At 45.3% G+C, this 27704-nt stretch overlaps 2 protein-coding genes and 1 long non-coding RNA gene across 3 annotated transcripts in view; 2 read left to right on the top strand and 1 right to left on the bottom strand.

Annotated features, from left to right (window-relative positions):
* Positions 1–453: 453 nt before the first annotated feature.
* Positions 454–17081, top strand: EXOSC2 (exosome component 2). Its single transcript, XM_073555931.1, has 9 exons — positions 454–673; positions 816–917; positions 1053–1098; positions 12354–12443; positions 12605–12670; positions 12987–13055; positions 13129–13305; positions 13518–13646; positions 14245–17081. The coding sequence occupies exons 1-9, from the start codon at positions 552–554 to the stop codon at positions 14323–14325; spliced, it is 882 nt and encodes a 293-aa protein (XP_073412032.1). The 5' UTR covers positions 454–551; the 3' UTR covers positions 14326–17081.
* A 260-nt stretch (positions 17082–17341) lies between these two features.
* On the bottom strand, positions 17342–19678 carry LOC141059806 (uncharacterized). Its single transcript, XR_012222598.1, has 2 exons — positions 19565–19678; positions 17342–17560 (listed from the first exon to the last, which is right to left on the bottom strand). It is a non-coding gene; the product is annotated as an uncharacterized lncRNA (long non-coding RNA).
* Positions 19679–19774: 96 nt separating this feature from the next.
* Positions 19775–27704, top strand: part of ABL1 (ABL proto-oncogene 1, non-receptor tyrosine kinase) — a 103831-nt gene continuing 95901 nt past the window's right edge. Inside the window, exon 1 of the mRNA XM_073555930.1 lies at positions 19775–20740. Coding sequence (XP_073412031.1) covers positions 20605–20740 — 136 coding nt within the window. The 5' untranslated portion in view covers positions 19775–20604. The remainder of the gene's footprint in view (positions 20741–27704) is intronic.

The raw sequence follows: 27704 nt of genomic DNA on the forward strand, positions 1-27704 counted from the left end.
CCCGCTGCAGAGATGCTCACTCATGGGGCGACTGCGGATGAATCTAAAAAATATTTACAAAATCCAGAATCTCCGTAGCACAAAGGTCCAATCTATGACAAGAGAAAAGTACTTAATCTGGTAGGTTAACACCACAAAGCAAAGATAATATCACAATATAAGAATTTAAGTGCCTCAGTCGCCGCAACACAGCAAAAAATAAAAGATAAAAAGGAAAGCATCCAGAAGGAAAGCTCAGGACACAGAACATAGGACATTACCCTATCTGTCCCACTTTGTTCTTTTCGTTTTCCAGCACATTACACGAAAATACAGAAATAATCGCGGAAGAGGCCGCACTGTGTGCACTGACAGGAATAAGATGTGCACCTGCCAATCAGCTCCACCAGAGGGCGCGCCGACACAATAAATCACTGCCACTAACAAACATGGCCGTTCACAAAGTCGCTCCACTCTTCCGCCAATAGATAACATGGCAGCAAGGAAATCTTTACATCCGGTCACGTGCAATTTGGCGGCGTCCGTGAGAGGCGGCGTGTAGCGGCTGCAGGATGGCGGTGGACGTGCGGTTACCGGCTGCTCGGAGACGAGTGACTGAAGCCCTGGGGGCTGAGAGGAGTTGGCACCTCGTGTCTCCTGGGGACACCATCACCACGGACACCGGGTTCATGAGGTGTGGACCGACTGCTGGGAATTGTAGTCCTCAATCCTTCTTTGTGTCATTGGAATGCTATAGTATAAGATCGTGCCTTGAATAGACAGTGAGGGCGGACGTGTCCGAGGTCCCCGTGTGATCTCCTCTGTCTGTTCTCCAGGGGCCACGGAACCTACATGGAGGAGGACAAGCTCCTGGCGTCTGTGGCCGGCGTGGTGGAGAGAGTCAACAAGCTGATCTGTGTCCGAGCCCTGAAGACGAGGTGAGGGGAAAGGGAGACATGGAGGGTGGGCGACATCCGGTCATCTTGGTGGTGTAATAATGTAGTGGCCTCATATGGTGGAAACCGCCATCCATCATTAACACCGCCATAATGTGCAACTATGCTTCATCCTAGGTACAACGGAGAAGTGGGCGACATAGTGGTGGGAAGAATAACAGAGGTACAAAGACGTTACCTGAGGACAATACTGCCCCCTATGTACAAGAATATAACTACTATAATACTGCCCCCTATGTACAAGAATATAACTACTATAATACTGCCTCCTATGTACAAGAATATAACTACTATAATACTGTCCCCTATGTACAAGAATATAACTACTATAATACTGCCCCCTATGTACAAGAATATAACTACTATAATACTGCCCCCTATGTACAAGAATATAACTACTATAATACTGCCCCCTATGTACAAGAATATAACTACTATAATACTGCCCCTATGTACAAGAATATAACCACTATAATACTGCCCCTATGTACAAGAATATAACTACTATAATACTGCCCCCTATGTACAAGAATATAACTACTATAATACTGCCCCTATGTACAAGAATATAACTACTATAATACTGCCTCCTATGTACAAGAATATAACTACTATAATACTGCCTCCTATGTACAAGAATATAACTACTATAATACTGCCTCCTATGTACAAGAATATAACTACTATAATACTGCTCCCTATGTACAAGAATATAACCACTATAATACTGCCCCTATATACAAGAATATAACTACTATACTGCCCCCTATGTACAAGAATATAACTGCTATAATACTGCTCCCTATGTACAAGAATATAACCACTATAATACTGCCCCTATATACAAGAATATAACTACTATACTGTCCCTATGTACAAGAATATAACTGCTATAACTGTCCCTATGTACAAGAATATAACTGCTATAATACTGTCCCTATGTACAAGAATATAACTACTATAATACTGCCCCCTATGTACAAGAATATAACTACTATAATACTGCCTCCTATGTACAAGAATATAACTACTATAATACTGTCCCCTATGTACAAGAATATAACTACTATAATACTGCCCCTATATACAAGAATATAACTACTATAATACTGCCCCCTATGTATAAGAATATAACTACTATAATACTGCCCCTATGTACAAGAATATAACCACTATAATACTGCCCCTATATACAAGAATATAACTACTATAATACTGACCCCTATGTACAAGAATATAACTGCTATAATACTGTCCCTATGTACAAGAATATAACTGCTATAATACTGTCCCTATGTACAAGAATATAACTGCTATAATACTGTCCCTATGTACAAGAATATAACTACTATAATACTGCTCCCTATGTACAAGAATATAACTACTATAATACTGCCTCCTATGTACAAGAATATAACTACTATAATACTGTTCCCTATGTGCAAGAATATAACTACTATAATACTGCCCCCTATGTACAAGAATATAACTACTATAATACTGTTCCCTATGTGCAAGAATATAACTACTATAATACTGCCTCCTATGTACAAGAATATAACTACTATAATACTGTCCCCTATGTACAAGAATATAACTACTATAATACTGTCCCCTATGTACAAGAATATAACCACTATAATACTGCCCCTATATACAAGAATATAACTACTATAATACTGCCCCCTATGTACAAGAATATAACTACTATAATACTGTCCCTATGTACAAGAATATAACCACTATAATACTGCCCCTATATACAAGAATATAACTACTATAATACTGCCCCCTATGTACAAGAATATAACTACTATAATACTGTCCCTATGTACAAGAATATAACTGCTATAATACTGCCTCCTATGTACAAGAATATAACTACTATAATACTGTCCCCTATGTACAAGAATATAACTACTATAATACTGTCCCCTATGTACAAGAATATAACTACTATAATACTGTCCCTATGTACAAGAATATAACCACTATAATACTGCCCCTATATACAAGAATATAACTACTATAATACTGCCCCTATGTACAAGAATATAACTACTATAATACTGCCCCCTATGTACAAGAATATAACTACTATAATACTGTCCCTATGTACAAGAATATAACTACTATAATACTGCCTCCTATGTACAAGAATATAACTACTATAATACTGTCCCCTATGTACAAGAATATAACTACTATAATACTGTCCCCTATGTACAAGAATATAACTACTATAATACTGTCCCTATGTACAAGAATATAACCACTATAATACTGCCCCTATATACAAGAATATAACTACTATAATACTGCCCCCTATGTACAAGAATATAACTACTATAATACTGCCCCTATGTACAAGAATATAACCACTATAATACTGCCCCTATATACAAGAATATAACTACTATAATACTGACCCCTATGTACAAGAATATAACTGCTATAATACTGTCCCTATGTACAAGAATATAACTGCTATAATACTGTCCCTATGTACAAGAATATAACTGCTATAATACTGTCCCTATGTACAAGAATATAACTACTATAATACTGCTCCCTATGTACAAGAATATAACTACTATAATACTGCCTCCTATGTACAAGAATATAACTACTATAATACTGTTCCCTATGTGCAAGAATATAACTACTATAATACTGCCTCCTATGTACAAGAATATAACTACTATAATACTGCCTCCTATGTACAAGAATATAACTACTATAATACTGCCTCCTATGTACAAGAATATAACTACTATAATACTGCCCCCTATGTACAAGAATATAACTACTATAATACTGTCCCTATGTACAAGAATATAACCACTATAATACTGCCCCTATATACAAGAATATAACTACTATAATACTGCCCCCTATATACAAGAATATAACTACTATAATACTGCTCCCTATGTACAAGAATATAACTACTATAATACTGCTCCCTATGTACAAGAATATAACTTCTATAATACTGCCCCTATGTACAAGAATATAACTACTATAATACTGCCCCTATGTACAAGAATATAACTACTATAATACTGCTCCCTATGTACAAGAATATAACTACTATAATACTGCTCCCTATGTACAAGAATATAACTTCTATAATACTGCCCCTATGTACAAGAATATAACTACTATAATACTGCCCCTATGTACAAGAATATAACTACTATAATACTGCTCCCTATGTACAAGAATATAACTACTATAATACTGCTCCCTATGTACAAGAATATAACTACTATAATACTGCTCCCTATGTACAAGAATATAACTACTATAATACTGCCTCCTATGTACAAGAATATAACTACTATAATACTGTTCCCTATGTGCAAGAATATAACTACTATAATACTGCCTCCTATGTACAAGAATATAACTACTATAATACTGTTCCCTATGTGCAAGAATATAACTACTATAATACTGCCTCCTATGTACAAGAATATAACTACTATAATACTGTCCCCTATGTACAAGAATATAACTACTATAATACTGTCCCTATGTACAAGAATATAACCACTATAATACTGCCCCTATATACAAGAATATAACTACTATAATACTGTCCCTATGTACAAGAATATAACCACTATAATACTGCCCCTATATACAAGAATATAACTACTATAATACTGCCCCCTATGTACAAGAATATAACTTCTATAATACTGCCCCTATGTACAAGAATATAACTACTATAATACTGCCCCTATGTACAAGAATATAACTACTATAATACTGCTCCCTATGTACAAGAATATAACTACTATAATACTGCTCCCTATGTACAAGAATATAACTTCTATAATACTGCCCCTATGTACAAGAATATAACTACTATAATACTGCCCCTATGTACAAGAATATAACTACTATAATACTGCTCCCTATGTACAAGAATATAACTACTATAATACTGCTCCCTATGTACAAGAATATAACTACTATAATACTGCTCCCTATGTACAAGAATATAACTACTATAATACTGCCTCCTATGTACAAGAATATAACTACTATAATACTGTTCCCTATGTGCAAGAATATAACTACTATAATACTGCCTCCTATGTACAAGAATATAACTACTATAATACTGTTCCCTATGTGCAAGAATATAACTACTATAATACTGCCTCCTATGTACAAGAATATAACTACTATAATACTGTCCCTATGTACAAGAATATAACCACTATAATACTGCCCCTATATACAAGAATATAACTACTATAATACTGTCCCTATGTACAAGAATATAACCACTATAATACTGCCCCTATATACAAGAATATAACTACTATAATACTGCCCCCTATGTACAAGAATATAACTACTATAATACTGTCCCTATGTACAAGAATATAACCACTATAATACTGCCCCTATATACAAGAATATAACTACTATAATACTGCCCCTATGTACAAGAATATAACTACTATAATACTGCCTCCTATGTACAAGAATATAACTGCTATAATACTGCCCCCTATGTACAAGAATATAACTGCTATAATACTGCCCCCTATGTACAAGAATATAACTGCTATAATACTGCCCCCTATGTACAAGAATATAACTGCTATAATACTGTCCCTATGTTCAAGAATATAACTGCTATAATACTGTCCCTATGTACAAGAATATAACTGCTATAATACTGTCCCTATGTACAAGAATATAACTGCTATAATACTGTCCCTATGTACAAGAATATAACTGCTATAATACTGTCCCTATGTACAAGAATATAACTGCTATAATACTGTCCCTATGTACAAGAATATAACTGCTATAATACTGTCCCTATGTACAAGAATATAACTGCTATAATACTGTCCCTATGTACAAGAATATAACTGCTATAATACTGTCCCTATGTACAAGAATATAACTGCTATAATCTTTTTATTTAAAAACTGGCAACCATATATTACAAAAATGTTACATTAAAATCTCAAAGCAATAAATAGTAAAGGAGATAAATGTTGTTACATCACTTAAACAATAGCATTAGCAAACATTGACAAATCCCGATACATGGATGTTTCTCCAGTTCACATTCCCTGGGTTCCCCTTTATATCCTTCTTATATACGGCCTTGAGACTTTCTAGGATCGTATACCTGACAGTATCACAGGACAGGACTTCCTTATTGATGAGCAGGCAGCACCGCGCACACCACAGATGGTAGATGGTCACCACATTTACTATATACAGAGAGCTTCTGTCATACGCCCTGAGCTTAGGTTGGAAGTCTCCGTATAGCAGCTGACCATACGACTGTCCCACCAGGTGCGGCAACTTTAGGGACAAGGACACAGACTCCCATACCTGCATACTGAAGGGGCACTCTAACAGCAGATGGTCCATCGTCTCCAGTATATGGGGGCACTCTTCTCTGGGACAGGATCTGTCTGATACATTCCTGCACTTTAGATTATCTCTAACGTACATCTTACCATGGAGTGCTAGCCACGCTACGTCTCTCATATGAGGGGGAACTCTGGGATCTAGCACGTTTTTTACAGCCCATTTTACATCCAGACTCGGAGCGCCCCTCAGTTGTACCTGTACACTGAAGTGAGATGACAGGACCTTCTTATACAGCTCCTTCCTACTAAGCTGCTTGACGTCATCATACAAGATCCTCCATCTGACGACCTTACTTATTATGTGGACACCATACCAAGAAACATTATTCTTTAGTCGTCCTGAGATTCTCTTGATGGGGTCCCCTACCGACCACACAGACACAAACTGCTGGATCTGGCTCTTAAACAAACAAGACCATGGCACCTTCTCTGAATTCTTACAAAACGAAAAATTCTTCATGAGAAACAAAAGATTAAAGAAGAGCTCCGGACAAGGCATGGCGAGACCACCATCCTTATGAGAGAGATAAACAATGTTTCTCCTGACCACATTCACCCTGTTGCCCCACAAGAAGTGAAAGAAGACATTGGTAAGTCTGGGGAGCAATGTATCTGGCAGCGGGAACACCACACTGATATAGAGGAACAGTGGGAGCAGGAAGGTCTTCAGTAGGCGGATCTTCTCCAGATATGTCAGCTTCCAGTGTCTCCAGCTCTGCACCTTCCGCTCACACACCACCAGCTTCTCCTCCCAGTTCACCTTCCCATCATCTACAGCACCAAACACAACTCCCAAAATCTTTATCTGATCCTGAACTGTTCTGAAGGGCACAGAGAAGACATCACGGTCACTCCCCAGCCACAACGCCTCGCTCTTCTCCATGTTCACAGAGGAGTTAGATACTTGGGAGAAGGCTGTGATCTCCTGCTGTAGAGCCGCACAGTCACCTCTAGAAGACACCACAACCGACACATCATCCGCATAGGCACAGAACTTTACCTCCTCTACCATACTTTGGAGGTGACACCTCAGCCCTGTAAAATCTCTATGATCCTGCAGTTTTCTGAGGAAAGGATCCAGACTGAAGACATACAACAATGGGCTGAGAGGACAGCCCTGCCTCACCCCTGACATGATCGCAAAGGGCTCGGCCAAGTGACCATTAATCAGCGGCAGGCTTATAGCTTCCTCATACAGAAATCGCAGCCACTGCACAAACCGTATCGGGAGGCCATACTGTAACAACACCTGATACAGGTAATCATGATGGACTCTATCAAAGGCTTTACTCTGGTCTAAGCCCACAATATACGCCCCCACATGGTGCTGCTTCATGTACGTCACGGCTTCTCTCACCAACAACAATGAGTCCTCTATCGTCCGACCCTTCACACCACACGTCTGGTTGGCAATGATGAGCTCACCCGCCACCTCACTCAGCCGATAATACAAGATCTTGGCCACAATTTTATAATCCGTGTTCAGCAGAGACAATGGACGCCAGTTCTTTATATCTTTTAAATTTCCTTTTTTTGCCAAAAGGACCAGAACAGATTTATACTGGGACGGTAGAAGCTTCCCTGCAGAGAGGCAATCATTATAGACCTGCACCAGGTCTAGAGCTAATAAGTCCCTGAACTCTCTATAAAACTCGCTGGTCAGGCCGTCCAGCCCCGGGCTCTTGTTGGCCTTTAAGGAGTCAATGCTCTTCTTCACCTCCTCCTCAGTTATGGGACCGGCCATACTATCTGCCTGTGTGGGGTCTAATGTTGGTAGGGACACCCCCTTCAGATCGGCATTAATGGCTTCCCTATCAACATTAGCCCCTTTATAGAGATCTCTATAATAATCAGCAATGATCTTGTGGACTTTCTCCGGCTCTGACTGCTCCACCCCATTCTCATCCAACAAACCAGTGATTAGCTTCTTACTGACCCTGTTTTTAGAGGCAATGAAAGGATCTGGGTTATGAACGCCCCAATTATCAAACTGTCCCTCCGCCTTGAGAGACTTGAGGCGATCATACTGCAGCTACCTCATTCGCTGCTTTATATGGCTGACGATCCGTCCATCCACCTCCTCACCACCATTCATCCTGCTATATAGCCGGCTCAGTTGCAGTCTCAGGGCAGAGTATCTCATATAATCCATATTACTATGTCTCCTGGCTGCTCGTATAATAAACTGCTTGATGTCACTTTTCATGGTCTCCCACCACTCAGCTGTGTCGTCACACATACATTGGGTGGTCCTACGATCGTTATAGAAGGTGGTGAAGGCCTCTCTGAACCGTGGGTCTTGGATCACGGAGCTATTCACCTTCCAGTACCCCTTTCCACAGACCACAGCTTGGGCCAGATCCAGCGTCACTCTCACCATGCAATGGTCAGAGAACTCCAGAGGGCTGATCCTGTACTGAGAGCATCTCGCCTCTCTCTTTATATACACCCAGTCTATTCTGCTGGCATTACCACCCTTATGGTATGTGTATGTCTTACTGGTATGGTGGGAACCATAGGGGTCTACTAGGTGGGCCTGTTGGACTATATTATTAAGAAACGTCTCATCATATCTGTTTCTTGTGACTACTGGATCTATCCACATTACAAGACACATTATTAAAATCCCCACACAATATAATCACTTTAGAGGTAAAGCAATATGGCTTCATATGGTCAAACAGTTCCCTCCGCTCTTTTCTTGTCTGCGGAGCATACATGTTTATTGCTCTATAATGGATGGAGTCCAGCATCAGACAGCGGCCTGGACAGATCTCCAGGACTCTGTCCACCTGGACATCCATGGTATTAAAGAGGATTCCCACACCGTCATTCCTCTCCAGCCCGAAGGACCAGAATGATGGACCTAGTCTCCAGTCTCTCTTGGCTGCATACACATGGGCATTACATTTCAGATATGTCTCCTGTAAGAAGAAGACGTCAGATCTCTCATCAGACAATTGCTGGTAGATCGCCTGCCGCCGGCTACCAGTCCTCACACTGTTCACATTAATAGAGCTTAGTCTCAGCCGCATCCTGATCACTTAAACTTTCTGGTCTTCTTTCTCCTTCCACTGCTGTCACCTGCAGTACCCCATCTCTTTGTGGACACGGGAGGGTCAGGATCCACCTCATCAGAGTCATTTTCTATGATGTATGAAGAACCTTGCTCCATTTGTGCCTCTTCTTCGTCTTCTCCCAGTACATTGTAACGTCCTGGACTTATCACCAGCACTGGAGGCTCAGAGGTTTTCTGGACTGTTGTGATTTTCCTGGAGGAATCCACAAAGGCTTTTTTCCTTTTTATGGTCACAAAACTTTCGTCATCCACACTGGACACTGCGGACAATTTATCTACTTCTACAGATGTACTGGGCTGAAGCTTGGATGGTTTGGTGACAGGTTTTCTAGACACCTTAGTGACTAGTATTTTAGATCTTAATTTAGTGGCTGAACATTGCTTAGATCTCACTTTACTGGCTGATGGTGGCTTAGCTCTGGCTGGTGGTACTTTAGGTGTTTCTTCAGTGGCTGGTGGTCCTAATAGTGCAGCATCCATCGATATTATATCAGACTCTGGAGCAGGCTCGCTGTTACTGTGACTTATCTCATCAGTGCCGGCTTCTTGGACAACATCTGCACCTCTTGTGGTTTCTTTTCCCATAATTTCCAAGGAGGTCAGGCCATTATATTTATTATGCTCTGCATGAGGGCAATCACGAAACATATGCCCGGGTCCTGAGCACAGGTTACAGATGACGGTTCCTGTGCATTTGTCCTTTGCATGCCCGAACTGTCCACACAATGAGCACGTGATACGAGAGCAGTTCATGGCGAGGTGCCTGCCCCCACATCTATGGCACAGACGTGGCTGACCGGGGTAATAGCATATCCCCCTCTCTGAGCCCAGGTAGAAGGAGTGCGGCAGATGTCTGGTTACACCATTCTCCTGTAGTAGCTGGATTTTCACAGAATATCCTCCATTCTATATTTGCTCCTCATCATAGATCTTCTGGGGATGACTTCTCACCATGCACTGCCGCCTCAACCAGTGCTGCAGATCCGCCAGAGCCACCACCTCAGACTGGAACAGGACAGTGGCCGTTATTTCCTGCGGCTTAGACAGCTGGATACAATGGAGATGATCCCAGATCTCATCATCTCTAGTGTCATTATAGATGTTCCAGAACATATCCAGATCACACTGAAGCTTAAAGCTGATGTCATAGATCCTGCTGGATGGAACATGGATCAGTGCGTAAAACTCAGATGCCTTAAACCTCATAGTCTTTCAGAAGAACTTTTCCAATATAAATTCTGGATGGGATGTTCTCCTCTGGTCCCGTGTACTTTATCCTGACTGCATTCCTCCTCTGAGGTGGAGGGTTCACTAGTCTTGTTACATTGGAGAACAGTCTCCTGAACTGATGTTGGTCAGCAGGAGGATCAGTGCCGGAGCTCTCCCCAGCCGCAGGTGGAGCAGCGCCGGAGCTCTCCCCAGCCGCAGGTGGAGCAGCGCCGGAGCTCTCCCCAGCCGCAGGTGGAGCAGCGCCGGAGCTCTCCCCAGCCGCAGGTGGAGCAGCGCCGGAGCTCTCCCCAGCCGCAGGTGGAGCAGCGCCGGAGCTCTCCCCAGCCGCAGGTGGAGCAGCGCCGGAGCTCTCCCCAGCCGCAGGTGGAGCAGCGCCGGAGCTCTCCCCAGCCGCAGGTGGAGCAGCGCCGGAGCTCTCCCCAGCCGCAGGTGGAGCAGCGCCGGAGCTCTCCCCAGCCCCATGATCACTGACACGTGTTTGTGCTGAAAAAATGCCCAGATCCACTACTGATTGTTGCACAATGTGATCTTCATTCATTGACATGGAGGGTTCAGAGTCCATTATAATGTTTGTATCTGTTGCAGACATACATTCACTAGCACCAGTGAGCGGGGTCTCACACACCGCACCAAGTGGAGTCTCACTCACAGCACTGAGCAGGGTCTCGCACACAGTGACAGTACAGGGGACACTTCATCACTTACAGGAGCTGAGCTCCCTTCATTGCTGTACACAGAGTCCACTGCGGTTAACCCCTTGGTTGCTGACACACTTTCCTCTGCAGCGCTCCCAGCATTGTCTGCTGCCTCAGACCCCTCACATTGTACGGCTGATATAAGTGCTGCATTTCTTACCAAACATCCTTGCCCCACACTGTGCACAATTTCAGATTTAATGTCCTTACTAATGGAGTGTTTTCTATTCTCCTTCTGGGCTCTGGCTCCCCTATTTTTCTCCATAGCCCAAGTTTCCTTTCTGGGCACAGAGTTCACATCTTTGTCCAGGTTTTCTTTCCGAATGTCCAGCTCTCGTCTGCAAACATCCAAGCTCTCACATTTCATCAGTTTTATCTTTGGATCAGTCTCATTCTTAATTTCATCTTGTAATTTGCTGATTTGCATTTCCAGCTTAAAAATGCTTTGCCTTGTAACTTTACCACTCAATCCAGCAACATAACAAGCAGGTTTAGAAGACTCACCAGCCACCATTTCCAGTTTTCCATTACCATCAGATCCATGCGGCAGGCTAGGGGCTTTCCCTGGATCATCAGCCCAGCTTCCCTCCCCTCCACCTGGGTCAGAAGCCATGCCTCCGCCCTGCTGGGAGCTCACAAACACACGTCTATCCCCTCCTATGGACAAGAATATAACTGCTATAATACTGCCCCCTATGTACAAGAATATAACTGCTATAATACTGCCCCCTATGTACAAGAATATAACTGCTATAATACTGCCCCCTATGTACAAGAATATAACTGCTATAATACTGCCCCCTATGTACAAGAATATAACTGCTATAATACTGCCCCCTATGTACAAGAATATAACTGCTATAATACTGCCCCCTATGTACAAGAATATAACTGCTATAATACTGCCCCCTATGTACAAGAATATAGCTGCTATAATACTGCCCCCTATGTACAAGAATATAGCTACTGTAATTCTGCCTCCTATCGATTGTTGTAGGTGCAGCAACGGAGGTGGAAGGTGGACACTCTGTCTCGTCTGGACTCTGTGCTGCTTCTCTCGTCTGTGAATCTTCCTGGTGGAGAGCTGGTGAGTTGTTCCTTTGTCCCCCTTGCACTGGATTTTGTGATTATTTGCCTGACATGCTCTCCTTTTCTTATGAGGTTTTTCTTTTTCACTTTACCCCATCCATGTGGGCTCACTGCTGTGTGCCATTCTGTACCCCTCTGATCTCGTGTTTTGCCTTTCAGAGGAGGAGGTCTGCTGAGGATGAACTGGCCATGAGGAGCTATCTGCAGGAAGGAGACCTGATCAGTGTATCCTCTGACACAGGAGCTGCTGGCGCTGGGCTGTGTTGCTGTCGTGCCGGCTGTCATTATAGGATACATGCGAGACCCCTGTTGTAAATATCTGTTCCATTGGCTTTCTAATGAGCCCAGTAGGTTTATTTCCCCGAATTGCTGAGGTTTTGTTGCAGTTGTATCTGGCCTGGACAATCCTCTGAGCTTTATGGCCTGGACGCATGGTGTCTGGATTTCTGTTTGCTACTATATTGTCGGTCTGTAGTTCTGGCTTTTTCACTGCCTGTTTATCGCTGTTTGGCGTGTGTGGACCCTTAACTCGTTTGCTCAGGCGGAGGTGCAGGCAGTGTACTCTGACGGTGCGCTCTCCTTACACACTCGCAGTCTGAAGTATGGCAAGGTGAGGTGTCCCAGTGGGTAGTGTCTGGGGGTCTGCAGAGTCCCATTTGGTGAACTGTCGTTTTTGCTCTTAGCTTGGACAGGGTGTCCTGGTGCAAGTGTCACCATCACTGATAAAGAGGCGCAAGACTCACTTCCACAATCTCCCCTGCGGAGCCTCCATCATCCTGGGCAACAATGGTTATATCTGGCTCTACCCCACCCCAGAACAGATGGAGGAGGAAGCAGGGGGCTTCATCACCAATCTGGAGGTAATGCCTATCTACTACTTCTCACAGCTGAGGGTTTTACAGTTGTATCCAGTCTGGATGGATGGAAGGAGACTTGTGCTGATCGTCTAGACTGGATGCAATTGTAACAAACCTGCAGCTGTGAGAAATGCTGGGACAGTGTGGGTTTTGTTTTTAGCCTCTGGATGAGGAGTAGAATTTATAATGATTTCCGGTATGTTGACTGTCTGCAGCCGATCCCTCTCTCTGACCGGGAGGTGATTTCTCGCCTGAGGAACTGTATCCTGGCTCTGAGCTCTCAGAAGATGCTCCTGTACGACACCAGCATCCTGTACTGCTACGAAGCGTCGCAGCCTCACCAGGTACGCGCTCACCAGCCCCTGCCACTACACTTGGGGTCACCGGTGTCTTAGTTGGCCAAGGTCACACAAACACGACCCCAAAAGGTATGCCTTCTCTGGGGATAGGCGTGTGGCAGACACATCACTACAGAGTTGCTGTACTTAAAATCCTGTGTAATATATTGGGGATGGATGGGATGTGTTCCAAAATGTCAAAGCAAAGACATGATTCTGGAGCACAAGTTGGTATTTATGCAATATATAAGGGCTTGTTCACACTGGTCATTTACCAGACAAGGCTAAACATGGAAACACAATCAACTTGCGTTGCTGTAAGTAAATAATACATATAAATAACAGGGTCCTTGGTGAACACTAAGTACCCAATGTTATATGGACAATTTACTTAACAGTAAAACATGCGCGTGTGGGCTAAGTGAGTTGGCTGTGAGGTGACGGTGGGATGCTGTCTCCCTTTAATTGGACCCTACACTCTGAGCTGTGGTTACACATGGTGGGACGCAGCAGGAGACCTCGAGTTGTATTAGAGAAGTGCCATTTCTGGGTTTCCTTGCTTTTGATGTCAGTTCCTCATGTTGGCGCCACTTTTCTCTTGCAGATTAAGGATCTCCTGAAGGTGGAGATAATAGAAGACATCGTGCTGGAGACCCGGCAGCGTCTTGTGGAGCAGGAGGGGTAGTGTTGGCCAGGCACGGGCTAACCACAGTCACTGCAGAGTTGGAGGGGCACCACACTTCATCCACCATGTGAGGTTTAGTGTCTTAGTGGCTCCACATCTTCCATCCTGGCCAGAGACGTCTGCTATAGATTGTATATGATCGTTGTACTGGAAATGCTGGTCTGGAATATGGGTGGGACGGTGGATTGCTTGCATTGGTATACTGCTGTAAAAAGCTTCTAGGACTAAGTGAGCGATGACTGTACCCCCGCAACAAGGCCTTAGAGATGAGTCTTGTGACATATATCTAGAGCAGGCCAGAGTTACGAGTGTCTTGCCAGAAAAGTTCTTGATCATTGCGCAGAGTTATGCAGCACGATGCTCGGAGATCCATATGGGGGTGGCGTTATGCAGGATGAAGCGTTGGCTTTCTCTGGGGTGGTGTTGGGCAGCACAATCCTCCGGCTGTCTTGGGGTGGGGTTATGCTGCACCCTCTCTTTGTGGGGGTGGGATTATGCATCGCGCAGTGGCTTTCTTTGTTGGGGCGGGGTTATGCAGCACACTCTGGCTTTGTGTTTTGTATTGCACAAAGTGGCTTTCTCTGGGGAAGCTTTTGCGTTGTGCACTGGCTTTCTCTGTGGGGCGGGGTTATATGGCGTGCACTGGCTTTCTCTGTGGGGCGGGGTTATATGGCGTGCACTGGCTTTCTCTGTGGGTGCGGGGTTATGTGGAGCGCAGTGCATTGTCTGTGGAGGTGGGGTTTTGCAGTGTCCTTTAGCTTCGTTGGGCTGGGGTTATGTGGCGTGCTCTGTTAATGAAGCATTTCAACTTTTGTCTTTTCTATAACCTACTACAGCCTTAATGTCTCTGGTTTCAGCCCTCCTCTTCTATGTTGCCCTCAGATTCTTGTTTTGTATTTTAGATGCTGCAGTAATCGCTTGCCACATGTAAGCATTGCCTTTTATTAAAGCTGCTGAAATCTGTGCTGCACAATTGTTATAAATTAATGACCTGAGTGCCAATCAGTCAATCTGCTAAGCAAAGAAAATCTGTCACCACACTTGACCTATCTAAGCTATTAATATGGGCATACAGGCTATAGACTGCTGAGGAGAGTGATTCCTGTATGCCTTATATCAGATGCCTTGTTGAGAAATCTTTTATCACTTTATATAAATGAGCTTTTTCAGCCTCTGGGCAGGATGCTGCCTGGAAGATAAGTCTGCCCTAGAGTTAATTTTACATGAAGGAGAGATACCAGTGTGATATGTAATGGCAGATCTGCCCTCCTGATCTCCCTGCAGCGTTATGTGTGATTATAACCGAGTAACAAGACACATCTGCAGCTTCCTCTCAGCTTTCATATCAGGCAAACAGGGTTACAATGTAGCAGCGCTCAGAGAGCTGCAAAAAATGAGTTGGCTAGAAGACAAATTTAATTTCTCCTGTTCTGTGTTAGTGACTTTTCTCACACTGGTATCTCTTCCTATAAAATAATCTGGAGGTAGAGTTATCTTCCAGGCAGCGTCCTCCCCAGAGCCTAGAAGAGTTCATTTATATAACGTGATAAAAGATAATTTCTCAGCAACAAGGCACCTGATATGAGGCTTAGGGTACGTTTCCACGTATTGGCAGCGCTTTGAACGCAGCAGATACACTCTCCGAGCGCTGCCGGTTTTTGTACGCGTGGTGATTCTGCACTTGTTCATTGAGCCATGCGGAATCACCGCATCCTCTACATAGGACGGTGCTATTTATCTTGCGGAGACTGAGCGTCTCCACAAGATAAATAGACATGCTGCGGTCTATAAAGATGCGCCGGATGTGTGTAGAAGCAGGTCTGTGCCTGCATCTTTGAACACATAGTGGAGATGGGATTTCATAAAATCCCATCCATTATGCTGTAACATCTGGCTCCTGCGGCTGTACGCAGTGTCTAATCCGCAGCAAATACTGAACGTGGAAACATATCCTTACAGGTAGGACTGTTTAGCATGTTGTAGCCTATATGCCCATATTAATAGTTTACCGTATTTTTCAGATTATAAGACTCACTTTTCCCCCTGAAATTTTGGGGGAAAATTGGGGTACAGCTTACATTGCGGATATACCTTATTAGCGTACCACTGCCCTGTGTTCCGTGGCAGGGTGGGGGGGCTTTGCTGACATTTTGTGAAAGGCCAGAGCCCCTGGCAGTTCCATGGTCTCCAGTGCGGTGGACTGGGAAAATTGTCCCGGGGGGGGGGGGGGGCGCCACATGCGCAGATTGAGATCTCGGCACCAAGATCTTGGGAGATGAGATCTCAGCGTTGGGATCTCCACCTACGCATGTGCCCCCCACGACAGCCATTTTCCTGGAGTCCACCGCACAGGAAACCATGGAACTACCCCCCCCACCAGACATCGGAACACCCCCTCATTCCAGCCTGCAGCAATCCAAGACCCCGCTTCACCGCAGCCACCGCCCCCGGTAAGCAATAAGACGCATGGATTGTAAGAAGCACCACCATTGTATTAGTTTTTTTTTCCATATTTTTCTCCTCAAAATTTGGGGTGCATCTTATCATCCGGAGCATCTTATGATCCGAAAAATACAGTAGATAGGTCAAATGCGGTGACAAGATTCCCTTTAAAGCACCACATGCCAGTGTGCAGCTCCCCAAACAGACATGACATGGGGCAGTTTATTTTGGGGAATAATTTCACTTATATAAGTATATGTATTGTCCTAATATAATGGCATTTAATATCAGTCATTAAATATTAATGTCTCGTTTGTTTGGCTTTTGCTTGGATTTGCTCGTCCACACCAGCATTTAATCCAGTGTCCAGAACATTGAACAATCCAGTCCTCACTAGTCCCTATACTCGCCTACTGACCCCCATAATAGTCCCTGTCAAAATGAACAAGAGTCAAGAAATTGACCCAAAAGTAGTAATCTGCTATGAGACATGTTGATCATGCAAAACACGGGCCAAATGCCCCCTCCATCCATACATAGTGTGTGCTGCATTAAACTTAAAAAATGAAGGTACTGCACCTCATGTGCTATTTTATTGGCTTTAGGCGATACAAGCCCTTGTACCGATTGCTTTGACAGAATAGAAATAAGTGACCACCATAAATGAGGTTTCAGGTTTTCTCCACATGGATGCGGAGGCTGAGGTCCTTGAGCAACATCTCATAATTTACCATCTATATCTGACACTTCTTCTGATTACTTCCTGCTCTGTCTTGCTGTCACTTCTGCTTTCCTGAAAAAAGAGACAAAATGAAAGTATGAAGTCATCAGCAATATACAGTAAAAAATCAACCATGCTGCTACCTGGAAATGCATCAACAACCACCATGACTCAGCTGCTCTAGACCCTAACATCTGTGAGCCTCTGCTGTATCTGGGAGTAGAGTTGAGCGAAATCGTTCTGGTCCCCGCTTATTCGGCAAGCTATAGCTCTTACCGAATAAGCTGCAGAGGGAACCTGGATCCAGGGAGCGCGCCAGCTGATCCGTGCTGAAGTTGCATGTGCTGCGGCTGTGTCAGTCACAGCACATGCATTTAGAACTTGTGTGTTGGGCTCTCCATGCATGTGCTGTGACACGGCCACAACACAAGCAGCTGCAGCGCCGATCAGCTGGTGCTCTCCATGTATCCGGGTTCCCTCTGCAGCTTATTCGGTAAGTGCTATAGTGTGTCAAATAAGCGGGGACCTGAACAAATTCGCTCAACTATCTAGGAGCCCACATAAATACAACTAGGGTGATGGGACATAAATACCAGGGATGATAACCAACGTCCTTTACAAATGTGTATCTATCCTATAGTGTGTACCTTTGTGATATATTCCCGCAGAACACCTCTGTATCTGGCAGAAGATAATTTGAGATGCTTAGTGCGGCCTTTGTAGATCAAATTTTTTTTTCCCCCTCTATATCCCACTAATCGTTAATCAGATTTGGGTATTTGGAGACAGTCACCTATATCCTCTGACCCAATTTTTGACGGAGGCCCTGCAATTATGGAATGCACTGGTATTAAAGGAATACTAAATGAACTAGCAGAGCATCGCCCCAATGGCCTGTAGGAACATTCTGCGAGACCAGCCATATACAGGGAACACCCCGCAAGACCCACTGTATACCGGGAACACCTTACAAGACTTACTATATAACAGGATTGCCCCGTGAGATCCACCTTATACTGGAAATGCTCCGTATACCGGGAACAACCCACAAGACCCTCTATACTGGAAATGCCCTGACGAAAACGGGACTGTCTCCGCAAGATCCGCTGTATACTGGGAATGCCCCTCAAGACCCGCCGTATACCAGCACTATGCCAAAAGGTCTACCATATACCAGGAACACCCCACAAGACCCGTTGAATACCGGGAAGTCCCCACAACACTCACCGTATACCGGAAACACCCCACTCAACGTATACCAGGAACACCCCACAAGACCCGCCGTATATTGGGAACACACCATAAGACCCGCTGTATACAGGGAACACCCCACAACACTCGGCGTATACCAGGAACACCCCACAAGACCCGCCGTATACCGGCAACACCCCACAAGACCCGCCGTATATTGGGAACACGACATAAGACCCTCCGTATACCGGGAACACCCCACAAGACCTGCCGTATACTGTGAACACCCCATAAGACCCGCCGTATACTGGGAACACCCCACAACACTTGGCGTATACCAGGAACATCCCACAAGACCCACCATATACCGGGAACATACCATAAGGCTGTGTGCACACGCGGATTCTGCTGCGGTTCCGCAGCGGATTTGGCCTCAGATCTGCAGCAGTTTTTGCTGCGGTGTACAGTACCATTATTCCCTATGGGAATTAAAAACCGCAGTGCAGACTTTTCCGTGCAGTTTTCCTGCGGTTTTGAAACCGCAGAAAGAATTGACATGTCAATTCTTTCTGCAGATTCTGCTGCGGTTTGCCATCTCCATTGTGGAGATGAAAAACTGCAGAGCAAAACCACAGGTCTTTTAACCTGCAGATTTTACAAAATCCGCGCGGCCAAATCCGCACCCCATTCCACAGCGTGTGCACGTAGCCTAAGACCTGCTGTCTACAGGGAACACCCCACAACACTCTGCGTATACCAGGAACACACCATAAGCCCCACCGTATACTGAGAACACCCCACAAGACCTGCTGTACACAAGGAACACCCCACAAGACCTCTATATTATGAGATGACCCATAACACTGAGGCGCTCAGGTGACTGACGTTCCAGGGTGACCTATTATCGGATCAGCGGGCTGTAGACTTCTGTATTCTCCGAACATCCGAGCCGGAGACCAAGAACGTGCGCTCCCCCAGCAGCTCCAGCGCGCATGCGCCGTAGGTCACCTATGATCACCGCCAACCTGTGTCCGGAAGTGACGTCACGGCGTCTCCCAGGGCAGCAGAGGCTGCGGCCAGGGCCCATCATGGCGGCGGTGGAGAGGGCAGGACGTCCCGGCAGCCGCTGACACTTTCACGCGGAGTTGTCAGAGGGGGCTGAGCCTTGGTACTAGGGCCCCCCGCACCTTCAGGGGCCTGTGTACCCCCAGATACGGGGATGACCAAGGAAGTGACAGCGGGGAGCAGACCTGTTATTACCGGGCCCGGTGTAACCGCCACCAAAGAGTGCAGAGCCCCCTGTGACCCGAGATTGTAAGCCATGGCTGACCCGTGACACAGGTGCTCTGTCCCCCGACATCTCTGGTCACCTCACTGGCACCGGTCATTTTTAGGGCTTTTTTGGGAATTGTTATGAAATCGTCTGCGCTGCTCACCACATCCTGCTACGTCTGTGCAGCCTCAGTTCCTCTTCTAAGTGATCGGACACCAGAAAGACGAAGAAAAGGCACTGAGGAGCCGAAAGCTAGACAGACGGAGAAACCGGGCACCAAAAAAACGGAGAAAAGGCATTGAAGAGCCAGAAAGACGGAGAAACTGCGGTGAGGAGCCGGGCGCCAGAAAAACGGAGAAACTACGGTAATGAGGCAGGCGCCAGAATGATGGAGAAACTGCGGTGAGGAGCCAGGCGTCAGAAAGCCGGAGAAAAGGTGCTGAGGAGCTGGGCGCCAGAAAAACGGAGAAAATGTGCTGAGGAGCTGGGCGCCAGAAAAACGGAGAAAAAGCTCTGAAGAGCCAGAAAGACAGAGAAACTGCTGAGGAGCCGGGTGCTCAAAAAACGAAGAAACCGCGCTGAGGAGCCGGGCGCCAGAAAGACTTAGCACGTGCGCTAATTATTATTTTTTTGCTTTGTGTGGTTTCGTCCTATGGGTCAGCAGCCTGGAAAAGTCCTTGGGGACCAGAGGAGGCCGAGTCTGCCTGCCTTGCCCTTTATCAAAGGAGTCGGCAAGAAGGAAACCGTCAAACATGGAGGCCCACACTGCAACGTATTTGTGGAGCACGGTAAGTGACCACGTCTGTGTGTGCAGTAATCCCATACAGGTTGTAAGGGGTGAAGTTTGAACCAGTCCCGTCCTTGTTTTCAGTTACCTCTTTCTTCTTTCTTTTTAATACGTTCCCCATGAAAATTCTTTTAATCTGCTGTCTCTGGGTCCGGAGAGCTGCTGGATCATCAGGTCGCGGATTAAAGGAATTTATGCCAGACCGAGCAGAGCTAGTCATGACAAATGTGTAAAGGGAATCTGTCACCTAATTTTCGGCCATAGCCATCAGGGGCTTATCTACAGCATTCTGTAATGCTGTAGATAAAGCCCCCCCCTTAAAACAAGTTAGATTATGCTCACCGGGGGGCGTGGTAGGGTGCGGTGGGTGTCGCAGTCCGGTCTGGCGCCTCCCATCAGCAAGGAGGAGAACATCATCGTATGAAGATGGGAGGCTCCAGACGGGACAGCGACACCCATCAGACCGAACGCTGGGGTGAGTATAATCTAACTCGTTTTTCTTATCCAGGTTACATCAGGGGCTTATCTACAGCTTTACAGAATGCTGTAGATAAGCCCCTGATGGCGGTGGCCAAAAATGGGGTGACAGATTCCCTTTAATATTCATTATGTCATGCAGACTCTGTCCCCACCGGTAACACTATTCCACCCTCTGTAGTTGTTTCTGTAGGGGTGGTCTGCTGTAACTGTCAAAAGAAAACCTCATCGATAGAATACAGGTTGTCAGGTATTGTAGCTTGGCTCCATTCACTTCAGTGGGGCTGCAGTACCAGACACAACCTGATCTGGAGTCAGCAGTGCCACCTTTTCATCTTTTTACATTTTGATTAATTGTACTTTGCTTAGCACCGTGATGAGACCTGATCCACCACAAGCGCAATTATAGGCGCCGTTAGTGTTTTCTTGTGTCTGCTCTCTGCTGTCATTTGTCAGGGCAGGGATCGATGTTGCACAGCAGGTGATCTCAGCCATGTATACTATCATTGTGGACACAGTCAGAACGACCGTGTATTATATACCGCGGCCCCTGGGTGTTGTCGGCAAAGCTTCATCAGCCTTGTATTCCACTGTTTCATTATCTTTGCTAGCTGTCAGTGAATGCCTATTGGATGAAAACTGGAAGATATCTTCTCACAGCCGAGGGCTTGTATACAGACTGTCTTCAACAACAGCGCAAATACTCCTTCGGTTCTGATACTTATCACACATACAGTTTTGCTACAGTGTCTTAGGTCACAGATGAGTTTTTGCCCTATGGATAAATGCTTGCATTCACTGATGTCAAACAGAGATCTTATAAATGGTAAGTACAATAAAAGGTGGCAGATCTGCGATATATTATATTTATTTATTACATAAGGGCCGATGCACATGATGTATTGTGGGTCTGTGCCCAGCAGGTCCATTATTTGGCCCATTTGATGCCTTACAGAATCCCTCATGTTCTACCAGTGTTCACAACCTGTAGCACTCCAGCTTCTCAGGGCATGATGGGAGTTGTAGTTTCGCAACTGCTGGAGAGTCACAAGTTTGGGATCACTGTAAAGCCCCCGTCACACACAGCGAGATCGCTGCTGAGTCACAAGTTTTGTGACGCAACAACGACCTCAGCAGTGATCTCGCTACTTTTGACAGGTAGCAGCGACCAGGCCCCTGTTGTGAGATCGCTGGTCGTGTCGGAATGCCCTGGACATTTTTTTGGTCGTTGAGGTCCCGCTGGGTAGCATGCATCGGTATGTTTGACACCTTTCCAACGATCTCGTCAGCGAGACACATGGCGTGACATCGTTAAAAAGGTTGCTACGGGTCGCCGGATCGTTGCTGCGTCGTTGGGAAGATCTGACTGTTTGACATCTCACCAGCGACCACATAGCGATGCAGCAACGATCCTTATCAGGTCATATCGTCGGGATCGCTGTAGTGTCGTTACGTGTGACGGGGCCTTCCTTTCCTGTTTTGTGGATAAGCAGCAGATGCTCCCTATAAAGAGGAATTAATTAATATATATCAATGATAAGATTAGGGTGCAGGCGACCATCAAGGCGTCTGAAAGCAAGTGCATGACAGGCTTAAAGGAAAAGTCCAGCTTACTGACATGTTTTCTTGATATTGCCCATTAAGTGCTAGAATACAACACTCTGGGCAAAACTGACTGCTGTGCTGTCCTGGTTGTGAGTGTTTTGTACTTGGCTTCCCTCTGTCACACTGTGCCTCCATAGATCCTGAATTGGGCATAGCACAGGGTATCCTTTTTTGTGTGTCCCTTTAATTACCTGCCTCCCTCCATTTATTATTGCTATAGTTTTGCACAGCCTGGTGTTTATTCATCTGACATCCAGGTACGTGCTGCAGCTTTTGTGGCGAGAGCTCGTATATTGCAGCAGATGGCCCTCCAGCAATAGTTTGTCTGGATAAGGCCTGTTTCACACTTCCGTTTTTTCAAATCCGTCAAAATCCGTTGGTTTCCGTAAAAAAACGGATCCGCCATTTTTTTGCAGGATCCGTTTTTTTGTCCCATAGACTTCCATTAGTGGTTACCGCGGATCCGTCAAAAAAACGGATCCGTTTTTTAAAAACGGATCCGTTTGCATCAGTTTCCGTCAAAAAAACGAAAACGGATCCGTTTGGCGGACACAAAAACGGAAGTGTGAAACAGGCCTAAGTGGATTTGATCCCCGGCTAATGGCCTCCATATGTGCAGCACTGATCTAATAGTGCCATAGTGCCTCCAGATTAGTGGGGTCTCATGCACTACTCAGGGGGGGGGGCTGAAATGTCACTGAGAGGATCGTCATAAAGATGAGTTTTGCAATTATTGTGTATACTTTGTGTTTATTTCTCATCTTTTGCAATACCTCTGCTTGCTGTCAGTGAATGGGTACATTGGGATAAATGGAATGGAGCTCAGGCTATATGCATATGCCGGGGCTCTGTTGGCAGAGAGGGAGACCATATGATCACCTCTGACACCCTGATGAGAATGGAGTATGTAATTGACATGTAGGCGCATGGCGGGTGCAAAATCGTCCAGGGATGCCCTCATTTAAGGGCATATCTTAAGGTACTGTCACACTTGCGATGCACCAGCGATCCCGACCAGCGATATGACGCGGTCAGGATCGCTGGTGCATCGCTAAGTGGTTGCTGGTGAGCTGCCACATAGGCAGATCTCATCAGCGACATATCAGCGGTCGGGGGTCGCTACTTACCTGTCAGACGAGGCGATCCTGACGTCCTCCCGCCCGCGTCCACGCTCGTCTCTCCACAGGAAGCCCAGCAGGAAGCGGACGACGAGAAACGGCCCAGGATGTTCTCGTGCGATCAGCGATAACCAGCGGGGGAGCGGGTCAGAGGTAAGTATCACTTGCAGCGATATCACTAGCAATATCGCTATAACGTCACAAAACCAGTGATGTTACAGCGATATTGCTAGCGATCTCGCTTAGTGTGACGGGGCCTTTAGAGTGTCCTAGCCTGATCTGAGTGTTAATACCAGTATCTGCATAGATTTTGATAAAAGTGGTAATGGCTTTCTTCCTGAAACAGCCCCCCCCCCCGATTGTGTGTGGTGGTGCAGCTCAGTTCCATTCACTTTAATGCTCTCTCAGTAGTAAAAAAAACAAGATAATCTTGTAGCTCTACCTTTTAATGGCTAACAGAAATAAGATAGATGTTAGCATAATGACAAGATTATCTTTTTTCCCCACTGAGAGCATTCTTTTTTTTTTTTTTTTTTCAACTGGCTGACACGGTACCAAACCTTTTTCTTTCTATTCACTTTAATAGAGCGCAGCTGTAGTACCCAAAATGGTCTGGTGCGGCGCTGTTTCTAGAAGAAAGCAGCCTTGATTTTTTTCCAATGCCATGCTGCACCTTTAAATTTATTTTTTTTTGTCACCGCTGCCTCTCTATACTGCATATACTGCAGTTCTCCGGGGATGTGAAGTTGGGTTTTTGTCCCTCCTCTCAGTAAATCACGCTGTTTTAATACTGAGATTGCAATTTTTCCTCCCAATAAAAAGATTTCATTTTCTCCTGAATTTTGTTGGGACTCATGATTACATTTTAGGATATTTTGCTTCTCGCTGGCTTTAATTAGTTTTTGGGAGACCTAAGTTATCATGATTTATGTGACATTTTGAGCGGCGGCATGTTAATATGGCTCCCACCCTCGGAATGTTAAGCCAGGTTGCAATACTGCTTCGTCCTCTGCAGCACTTCGGTTTTGCCACTTTCCAGAATAGTTGAAATGTCTTTGTTTTATTTTGTGCAGCAATTTGACACCTGAAGATCTGAGCATCGATCGCAGTGCGCAGCATCATCTGGCCCCATTACCGCCGCCGTGTAAAAACCAGTGCCTCTATTCGTCACGGGCCCTCCGCACGGCTCTTCACTTGTGCATTGATTTAGATATTGATGCCTTTGACCTGTTTTTCCCCGCGCACAAAGACTATTGGATTTTCCAAAGAAAGAGACATTGATGTAAACAAGGCGGCCGCGCTGCGTAAACGCCCCACTGACAGCGGGACACTGACGGGAGTCGATCGGCTATGGATTTCCAGTCCGTTCCTCGGGTGGAGTTAATTAGGTAGTGTAATTGCACGTCTGCCGCTCCTGCGCTTCCACGTGCTGACACCTAAATTGACTGTGCAATGTTAAACACAGAGGGGTAAGTTCTGGGCCCTGTCATTGCGCCATCGACCCACTAATCAGCGGCCTTCAGACATAGGCACCATTTAGATTTGAAAATTATGGGGGAGAGTGAGATTCAGGAATTGTCCATTACGAGGGCGGCCTGGCTTATTGATTCAGATGACGCGAGAGACAACAAGCAAGACCCCTGTGACATTAGGTGTAATCGGAAGAACGCTGCACCCCTGCAGCCAGTCTTATCTACACTTGCTGTACAGGGAACTACAATCTATTACTCCCTGTTATCAGCCATTACTGGGGAGAGGAGACTGTAAGACAGGTGACTGCAATCTATTACTCCCTGTTATCAGCCATTACTGGGGAGAGGAGACTGTAAGACAGGTGACTACAATCTATTACTCCCTGTTATCAGCCATTACTGGGGGGAGGAGACTGTAGGACAGGTGACTATAATCTATTACTCCCTGTTATCAGCCATTACTGGGGAGAGGAGACTGTAGGACAGGTGAGTACAATCTATTACTCCCTGTTATCAGCTATTACTGGGGAGAGGAGACTGTAGGACAGGTGACTACAATCTATTACTCCCTGTTATCACTTTAGAGATTGTAGTGTTAAGGCCCCTTTACATTTAGCGATCGCTGGTGCATCGCTAAATGATCTCTAGTGAGCTGTCACACAGGCAGACCTCACAGCGATGCAGCGATACTCACCTTTCACACACAGCGATCCTGACGTCCTCCTGCCCGCCTCCACCCGTCGGTCATCGGCGCCAGCAAGAAGCCCAGCAGGAAGCGCCCGACGAGAAATGGAGCCGGACATTCTCGCGCGATCAGCGATAACCAGCGCAGCGGGGGAGCCGGTCGGAGGTAAGTATCACACATAGCGATATTGCTAGCGATATCACTATAACGTCACAAAATCGTTGACGTTATAGCGATATTGCTATGTGTAAAACCCCCTTTAGGCTGGGTTCACACGTAGCGGAACTCTAGCGGAAATTACCGCGAGAATTTTGGAATTCCATTCCGTTGGAAAATCGCATTTTAAATTCCCACGATTTTCCCGTGGAAAAACTAGCATTTTGCAAGCGTAATTAGCTTGCAGAATTGCTAGCGTTTTCCAAGCGATCTGTAGCATCACTTGGAGAACTGATTGACAGGTTGGTCACACTCGTCAAACATAGTGTTTGACGAGTGTGACCAACTTTTTACTATTGAGGCCGCCTATGCAGCATCAATTGTAAAAGATAGAATGTAAAAAATAATAATAAAAAAAAAAAATATTGTTGTTCTCACCTTCCGACGTCCAGCGCAGCCTTCCCGCCTCTCTCCACGCTCCCGGTCCCAGTAATCCTTTGCGACAATTACCGCGATGACGTCTATGATCGCGACGTCTCGCGGTCATTCGCGATGACCGCGAGACTTCGCGATCCCTCGAGAACGGACGTCATCGCTCGCAAAGGCTTACTGGGACCGGGAGCGTGGAGAGAGGTCGGAAGGTGAGAATAACAATATTTTTTATTTTAAATTCTATTTTTTACAGGGATATGGTACCCAAAGCCCGGAGGACAGTCTCCTCTCCTCCGGACCGTGGGTACCATCCGCAAATGTTCTGCTTACTTTTCGCATGGTGTGCACAGCCACATGCGGAAAGTAAGCAGAACAATGCATTCCTATGGGTGCGGGATCGCAGCGATTCTGCGAAATTAATGAGCATGCTGCGTTTTTTACCGCGGTAAAAACCGCAGCATTAGCACAGCATTGCGGAATCCCATAGGAATGCATGAGATACTTATCGTTTTTGCTGCAAAATCGCGCAGTGAAAACCGCCACGGAAACGCGAGAAAAACGCCACGTGTGAACTCAGCCTTAATCTGAATTGTATGCAAGTGATTTGTACAATGAGGGCGTTCACATGAACCCAGAGCCCTACATTTAGGGCATGCTGTAGAAATGCTGCCGGAATAAAAGTCGCATGTGTCACATTTTCCGTAATCATTCTGCACTTTGGCTGTCACACTGTATCTTCTCTAATTAGCCTAAAATAAAGTGTCATTGGTCTGATGCCAGGGATATAGGAGACTCCCCCATATGCCTAGTTACCCGCCCCGGACGTCCACTCTACCATTGTCTTTAGTCTGCACATCCCTGTGTGACTGGATGAGAATGAGCGCTAGGACAGAATGACTATCAGCACTTGATGCCATAATATTTATTTAACTCTTTAATTCGGACAAAACAAATGGCTCTGTTGTGGGACAGTTTCTAATATATTACGTGTATCTGTATCTCATGCCCGAGAATTGGTCC

The sequence above is a fragment of the Dendrobates tinctorius genome, unplaced genomic scaffold, assembly GCF_039654945.1.
Source record: "Dendrobates tinctorius isolate UK_male_01 unplaced genomic scaffold, ASM3965494v1 ptg000231l, whole genome shotgun sequence".
NCBI classification, from domain to species: Eukaryota; Metazoa; Chordata; class Amphibia; order Anura; family Dendrobatidae; genus Dendrobates; species Dendrobates tinctorius.